At 45.7% G+C, this 7,685-nt stretch overlaps 3 protein-coding genes across 4 annotated transcripts; 2 read left to right on the plus strand and 1 right to left on the minus strand.

Moving 5' to 3' along the window:
* Positions 1–448: 448 nt before the first annotated feature.
* On the plus strand, positions 449–1,035 carry PPTG_24242 (hypothetical protein; the record flags this gene model as incomplete). The annotated part of the gene is made up of 3 exons (XM_008915872.1): positions 449–534; positions 715–781; positions 964–1,035. The coding sequence occupies 3 exons, from the start codon at positions 449–451 to the stop codon at positions 1,033–1,035; spliced, it is 225 nt and encodes a 74-aa protein (XP_008914120.1).
* A 502-nt stretch (positions 1,036–1,537) lies between these two features.
* PPTG_17831 lies at positions 1,538–3,322 on the plus strand. Of its 2 annotated transcripts, XM_008915874.1 has the most exons (4): positions 1,538–1,932; positions 1,992–2,425; positions 2,493–3,017; positions 3,081–3,322. In XM_008915874.1, exons 1-4 carry the CDS (start codon positions 1,603–1,605, stop codon positions 3,226–3,228), a joined length of 1,437 nt encoding a protein of 478 aa, XP_008914122.1. In that variant the 5' UTR covers positions 1,538–1,602; the 3' UTR covers positions 3,229–3,322. The 2 variants fall into 2 exon arrangements, with proteins under 2 accessions (XP_008914122.1, XP_008914121.1); XM_008915873.1 differs by having other exon boundaries at positions 2,493–3,322.
* Positions 3,323–6,723: 3,401 nt separating this feature from the next.
* PPTG_17832 (hypothetical protein) lies at positions 6,724–7,507 on the minus strand (the record flags this gene model as incomplete). The annotated part of the gene is made up of 2 exons (XM_008915875.1): positions 6,724–7,091; positions 7,151–7,507. 2 exons carry the CDS (start codon positions 7,505–7,507, stop codon positions 7,002–7,004), a joined length of 447 nt encoding a protein of 148 aa, XP_008914123.1. The 3' UTR covers positions 6,724–7,001.
* Positions 7,508–7,685: the final 178 nt, after the last annotated feature.

Consider the following 7,685-nt stretch of genomic DNA (forward strand, 5'->3'; position numbering starts at 1 on the left):
CAGGTGGGGAAAACAAATTATTGGGTCATATACAGACATGACCTGGATTTAGATTGGATGTTTATTTAGGCCTAAATTCAAACCAGGCGGCCACAGCCCTTTATTTGCTTCATTTGCCAGTTCTAGGTATGCATGACCTAACGAAGTGTTAGAAGTACATATTCCCTTGTCGTCGACTACCTGCGACACTGCGATCCGTTTGCCACATTTACTAGGGTAGTTTTGAATGGTATGCTGAGTTAGCGTCATTTTTCGATTTACCGCCCACCCAGTAGTCAGTGTCGTCATTGATTTGTTTGTCAAGCTCAAAGGAGGAGTCTGATAGCTCTTTCGACTGCTGCATTGGATTATTTTGCTGACAGAACGCTCGCTAATGCTGGAATCATCGCAGAATGCCTTGACATTTTCACAGAACTCCTGGATAATCTCAGCATCTTCTGTTCGTAGAATGGCCGTGGGCGCAGTGTTCTGGAACGCACCACGCGTGACTGCATCGAACAGCTGGTACCAGATTCGCCGGTGCTCCAACCTAACGTATGCAGTTTTGTGGATCGTGGGTCCACTTGGTGGAGGAAAGTCTTGTACGGCACTTGCTTCCGCGTATTCACTTGATCCATTGAGCTGGAATGTGATTTGGCTTCATCTCTCTCGCACAAAATCGATGGCCGATTGCACGTGGTTGTGTTGAAGCGAGAAAACAACGTGTCATATTAGGAAGAAAATGCTGGAGCCACAGCTAATAATGCTTCTGTTCTCGACACCACCCGGTAAGCAGACCATCGTGTTTCTTAATGGATATCAAGTCATGCAAAGAAGCAGAAATCACGATCGATGTTTGTAAGGAGTGGTGACTACATGACGAGCGCAACCACTGATGGGTGTGGCTATCGGCCTGAATTGTATGAGACTATTCCTAGTCATCTTGATCCCATCGGAAAGGCTGACGAGACAATGATGAAATAGAACAAGGAAGACCTGCCGGAAGTGGATGAAGAGGTTAAGTTCGAGCTTGAGTCTTGGGCTAGTGGAGTCTAGAGAGAAGCGGTGCAGTTCGATTTCTTCTGACACAGCGTCAAGGGTGTGTTTCCATTGTGATTCAAAAGTTTAAGTTGCTGGAAACGAAGTGTCGTGTGGCTGATGGAATAGCGAGACTGAGTTTGGCATCTCAACCGAGTAGGCTATGACGTCGTTGAACGCTGCAATCAGACCTGCCCGGTGACGAGTCGGCTTCTTAAGGCTTTGTTGATGCTTCGTTCCCTGGAGCACTCTATCATTTGCTCGTTCTATATCATAGAGGTGGTGACAGTGATCCCGAATTCCGCTTGGTTAGTGGGTATGCTGCGGGGAGAATCAACGCAGTTCTGAGCCCTGGTCTTCGGTGGGGTGTGAATTTACTGTGATCAGACAAGCATCCACTTTTATTGCACCTCTAAGGCAAAGGAATGTGTTGCCGTCTACTAGCACACCACCGGTTTCGAACGTGCCTTTCGAGCTGCGTTTTCGACAATTTTAAAAATGAAATATCATTAAAATTGTAAAAAAAAATAACAAATGTAAAATTTAAAGTTGGAACCACAATCGACATTTGGCGACTCCTCGAAGATGCCGACGGCAGAAACACCTCCCTCCACCGCCGCTGCATCCACACCGACACGTCGGCGGCGCCGGACCCGACCGACTCTCAGTCCCGAGGCCACTTCGATTTCCGTATCCATCGAAGATCCAAACGACGGCGACAAGGACGAGAACAGTGACGAAGATAAAGGCATCGAGAATCTACCACCCATTTCAACTGTCGTGCTGACTCCACTTCCAGAAGATCAACAACCACCCAAACGCGACATCGCTCCGTCTCCTCCCGCACTCGTGCGAGCCGTCGGATTCCCAGTCGCAAATGCTCGCAGAACTGGGCTGCAAGCTAAAGAGAGAGCGGTGAGTACTAAAGTTTGGTCATTTATTCATTAAATTACTTACGGTGTTTGTCTGTGTAGCCGCTACGAATCAGTGGTTCGGTTCCGTCCCTACTGTTGGCACGTCGACCAAGTGGGAGACGATGGCGGGCTCATGCTCCTGACTACGACGAAGACGTGGCACGGGTTCATTTATTTAAACCTCCACTACCTCCCACCCACACGGATAAACGACGTGTGGCAGTATACTATACGTGTGAGCGGATCGCGCTGTTTACGTTGCAAAAGTGGATGGAAAAGAGTGCAAAAGAAAGTCGTCGAGCTGAAGTTACAGAATCAAAGAAGGCAGCGACATCTGCTGGACTTGGACTTGGCAATTGGAAGAATAAAATGTATCTGGAAGTGTTGCATTCGAGCTTGACGCCAGAACAGCCCTTTGAGGCTACAGGTGATGGAGACTTGTTTACAGCGCTACGAACAGCAGCTCTACGAGAGAAACACGCGTTTTACTTTGAGTAAGTTTTTATCGAGTATTTCGTTTGAGATTATTCCGTATTCAATTATTTTTGTTATTATTTGTAGGACGGGCTGCTGTGTGTTCTGGGGTCTTACAAGAGAGGAAGAAGCCCAGCACCTGATGATGCTGCTACCGTTTTCTTCCGGTATGATGGATCAAGTCGATGCGCAAGATATGGAGTTTAGCTACGGTGACCGATCAAGTATCGCGAAGGATTCCATCGTATTGTGCTCACAGACTGTGGCCGAGAAGATCGCTCTTTCTTTTGCTATGTCCCAGTCAGCAACGCTGGGTGCGTTTGAGACTAGAGTAGAAGACCGTATCCGCTCCACGAAGCATATCCCATCCAGTCTTGCGTCGGTAGGGTCGATCCAGTATTCTCAGAACGACACGTCGAAGCTCATCGGGCAGCTCTTCATCGAGCTAGCAGATGTCAACATCCATTCGAATGTTCTAGACGAACCCGAGTACTTTGTCAAGTCGCAGGATAATGATGATTTCAAGTATTTATACGAGAAAATGCTCAAGTATCAGGATGTAGCCAGCCGTGTGGCTATCCTGAACAAGCGTCTCAGCATCCTGCGCGACTTGTACGCTCGGCAATCTTTTTTTTTCTGCCTTGTCTGGTCTAACGTTTTCACCTTTTTTTTCAGAGTGGGTGTGCTGAACCAGCAATTAACACATCACCAAGGAGCGAAACTCGAGTGGATCATTATCTGGATGCTTGTGTTCCAAGTTATAATCGCCATTGGATGGGAAATCATCCTCAAGGACATTTTAGGATACTTCCATTGGGGATAAAAAGAGCGGAAGCTATGCGAGTTGAGAAATACCTGGATTAAAGAGTTAAACTTAAAGGCTCTAAATAATTATCCTGAGTTTTTATTATTAGGGCAGCATACAGTTTTGTGTAACTTGCATCGCTCGGTTATCTCGAAATGACAAGGTTGACAGGGCTATGCTGATGAAGGTTGTCGTTGCTGATCATCAGATAATGCGCGATATATACTGGATTCTTGGGTATCATCAGCTCTGCCAGCGACAATCGCTGCGTCTGTAACTTCGTTCTGTGAGGGCTTTGCACAATACTTAATGTTGTACTAGTACAGTTTTCTGCATGATTTGCTCTGTAAAAGCGGTATCACAAGTCCGGGGCGTTATTAATGACATTAGTAATACCAGTATCCCCTCCTAAGGGTTTCAAATGCAAGGGGGGTCAATTACAATTTTACGGCACTGCAAACATGTACTAAAGACAAGTTATATTGTAATGACTTGCCCGGAAGTGGCGTCTATCTATACGCAAAGTCGGTTCGACGACGTCGTCGAAATCGACTTCACATGTCAAGGACGGTCCGCGTTGGAGGCTGTTGTGCCGCCATCGATCCGCTGCAGCTTCCGGATTTGCTATCTGGGTGCTGACGTGGAGCTGGTTCTGGGTCGTCATGAACTCTACGGCCCAGAGTTTTGCCGCCTTCTCAATAACGAAGACCCCCCCCCCCCCCAGGAGATCGTGTATGAGGCGTCCTAGTTTCTCCTTGCTAACGAAAGCAGCGACATTGGTGCTTTTCGAGCGATAAATCTAGAAATGCAGTCCTCTATAACCTAATCCAGTACTGGGCTAGGGGCTAGTAATAGAAGTGGGCTTCTAGAAGGTGGTAATTTCCCAAGCGGGGGTTCTAATTCAAGGGGAGTTATTGCAGAGAGGAGCTTGTAATTCAGGCTTTACAGTGTTTTTGCGATCGATAAGATTTTAATTTAGATGAATATTAATTAGTCCATTTTTGTTTGCCGATTCCCCTAATCGTATTTACAACTAAGCGCATCACACGATGAGAATATTTTAAAATTCCACTTCGCGTATATTTGGTGGATTTCACCTGTTCAACAATACGAAGTAGTACAGATGTGTTAATGACTATGTACACGAAGTTTATAATAGGAAGAATGGCGTTACTGCACCCTTAAATACGACACTACAACACGAAAAACAGCAACCTTACATATTAAAGCGACCCCAATGCAACTTAATAATTAACGCAACCTAAAAATCACTGACCATAAACACCTAACCTTGTCCGAGGACGGGTGTCATGAGCCTTTAAAGCGTCAAAAATGGAGTTGCTGGCAGGACAACTATCGCCAAAGCCTTACCGCTGCAAACACAGAGAATGGTGGCAGAGCCATAAAAGCGTATAAATGTGATCATGCTTGATTCAAGACTCAAAGTCAGGGTGCTCCAAATATATATCTTAAACCGCAGTATTGCTTTGGCGTTACCAAGATTTTAGGATTCACCCCCTCCCTCGGCTTAATGTTGCTGGAACCACTCCCTTATACACGGCTAGGAGATACAGTGAATGGTCGATACAACCTCGTTGTTCAACCGCACATTATATATTTCCCCCTAGGAAACGCAGAACTGCATCCAACGAAGAAAAGCAATGCGATTTCATCACATTCTTCTACTGACTTTAGCCGCTATCTTCGTCAGCAGCGATTTCACAAAGGCTCATTCAGTCCAAGACGAAGAGAACCTCGTTTCTGCAAAGCTGCTCCAAGCTGTTGTGGGCTCAGCGCCATCTGAAACCACTAAGCGGTTGCTTCGCTCGCGCGACACTGCCGATACCAACAATGAGCTCAGAGCCTTCACTTGGGCCACCAACATCGGTAATAATTGGAAGAAGAGGGCCGAGAAAAAGAAACTCGAGAGCAAAGGAACTCTACCTGAGCGGGGCGTCGTATCAAAAGTTTCTCAAGGAAAAGATAACTCCAACGCAACTCTACCAGGCAATGAATTTGCAGAAAGATATGCGACTTGCACTTCGATATTATGGGAACTGGAACAGACTGCTTACCAACTCGAACTACAAAATTTGGCGTACGTATGAGCGAATGTGGATGGCAAGCCAGAAAAAGTAACCGGTTGCACTGGGTGTGCCCCATAGAGATATGCAACAACCCACAACGGATTAATTCCATGTGCTGCGTACATCGTACCGAATAAAATAGATTGGGTCGCTCTGTTAGCTGAAACAATTCTGTTTTTATCCATTGTCTCGACGCAAAGAGTTTAAAGAAATGTGGATGCCTTCCGACTTCCGTGAAGAATAATCTGGCCGCTGACAAGCGGTGCAACAGTTGCGAATATTAGGACTATTGAGGCATTGCGTTTTGCAGGCACAGCATTCTGTGGACCAACTTGAAGTAGTCGACATGACATGTGCTCTTTTCCCTTCAAAGGTCCATCCACCTCCATGCCCGACCTCTTTAAATGCTTGCGAGCAGGAGACGCAGATCAAAATTAAAATTGCAGAATGCATGCAAAATTTCTTTCCAGAGGTATAAGCGATATCTCGGTTGGGTCCACGCGTTTTTAGCATCGTTCATGCAAAATTATCGTAGAAAAATCCCAACTTATATTCAATACTGTAGAAATTGCAAACTGAGGCCTGAGCGCAAAAAGACATACCGCGCTCCGAGGTGTACTAAGTAGACGATCTACACCTTTCCAACTTCAAAAAGGTGATTGGTAATTCAATATTGTCAAAATATACTTCCTGTTAAGTAAGTTCTAAATGCCGCTAAAACAATGATGAGGTGGAAGACCGAGGAGATCGCGCTACCAACTGCGGACAGCGTTTAGATGCATAGTTACCCAGCAGGAAAGCCGTACATCATTAAATTACATGCCACATTTACTCCACGGTTGCCAGCATCTTGAAGAAAAACAATATAATATCGCCACTGAATAATACTTCAAGTAATATTATCATTTTCTTACTAACCCAATTTACTCGAACTAGATGGTGAAGAGGTCGATTGACAAGTATGAGGACGTTTCGGAGCCTTTTTAAGACCGTTAAGGCCGAATGATATTTTGTTTGACACACGATAATCCATGAAAATGCGCTAAAAAAACAACATTCATGCCCAGGGGGATTGGTGAATATCTGTAGCGACAGCATGACATTCAGCAGACGTCTCACACTTAACGGCCGCGATGGCACGGAGATAGCGAATGGGTAGGAAACATCCTAAGATATAGTCGAATGTATTCGACCACTACAACTGCATATTTTAACCAAGATATAGTTTAGCGAAATTACCAGAAACCACTGCGGAGAAGGCCGCAGTGGTAACAGGCAATACAGAATTCGATTTCATTTCAAGCACAAGGGCTCTAAAGCAAGCAGGATTTCAAGACATTATAAAGTTAACTTTAGCTGTGGACTAAAACGATCCAAGCACATGGCCCTTGAGTCGGCCTCAGCAAAAGCGCAGTTGCACGAACATCGCTGGAGAAGACGGAGATGTGACTGCACAAGCAACCGAAACTGTAAATGCCCGTGGGGCCTCCCGAGATTGCGTGCTTGTCTGGGTCGCTGAATCAGTAGGAAAGAATGCACCGGTAATTTATTTTTGAAATAACCATACTCATAGGTTGGAAACATACATTTATGCTGAATGGGGGATAAAAATTAAAACGTTAGGATATAAAGTGTTCATCGTCACGAGGTAAAGCAACTTCATTTTTAGATTTTTTTTTTTCTCCTAGCAATAGTTTCCTCTCTTTAGTGTTCAACTTCAGGGTAGATGCCGTTTCTCAAGCCACTCCACGAGTAGGTAGGCGTTTTCCTAGTTATCATCCCTGAAGGCAAACTCTGAAGTGAAAGCTAGGGTGCAGTTTACATTCAGAAACAAAACCATGCCAAACACATACCACTGCGTCGGGTTTCAGATCAACTGTGATAGGGGTGGCGTGTGGGAAACGCGCAAGAACCCAGCGTGGAAATTCCACTGGAATCCTCAAGTGGCCAGCCTTTTCCACCACTTCAACGGGGTTTCCCTCCGATCGATTCATCAGTAACCACTTCACTTCAAAATGACCCACTTCAGCAGCCCAGATCGGCGCATCTTTCGAACATCCCTCGGTCCGATTGCTATGAAGCCACTGGATTGTGTCCAAGTGGCCATTGGCTGCAGCACAGTCCATCGCTTGAGTGGTACACCCGTCTCCACGATTTTCATGTAACCATTTCACTACTTGGAGGTGTCCGTTGGCTGCTGCTTCGTCCATTGGGTCAGTCGATCTCTATACTGAGCGCGCCATCTCTTCTTCTGCTACAATCTTTTAAGTGATCACGCGAAGTTGTCACGTACACTCTATTAATACAAGTCCTACAATGGTCTTTAGGGTGATGTGGGAAGTAACCGGGAACTTGTGATGGTATAAAACTAATGCCGTGCTGTGCCCG

Source organism: Phytophthora parasitica (assembly GCF_000247585.1).
Source record: "Phytophthora parasitica INRA-310 unplaced genomic scaffold supercont2.76, whole genome shotgun sequence".
Classification (NCBI taxonomy): Eukaryota; Oomycota; class Peronosporomycetes; order Peronosporales; family Peronosporaceae; genus Phytophthora; species Phytophthora nicotianae.

Bases quoted from the DNA above. Each gene is read 5' to 3' on its own strand.
- PPTG_17831 (XM_008915873.1), top strand. From the start codon at position 1,603: ATGCCGACGGCAGAAACACCTCCCTCCACCGCCGCTGCATCCACACCG. The intron at 1,933-1,991 runs GTGAGTACTAAA...TTGTCTGTGTAG, and splicing joins TGCAAGCTAAAGAGAGAGCG to CCGCTACGAATCAGTGGTTC. The intron at 2,426-2,492 runs GTAAGTTTTTAT...TATTATTTGTAG, and splicing joins AAACACGCGTTTTACTTTGA to GACGGGCTGCTGTGTGTTCT.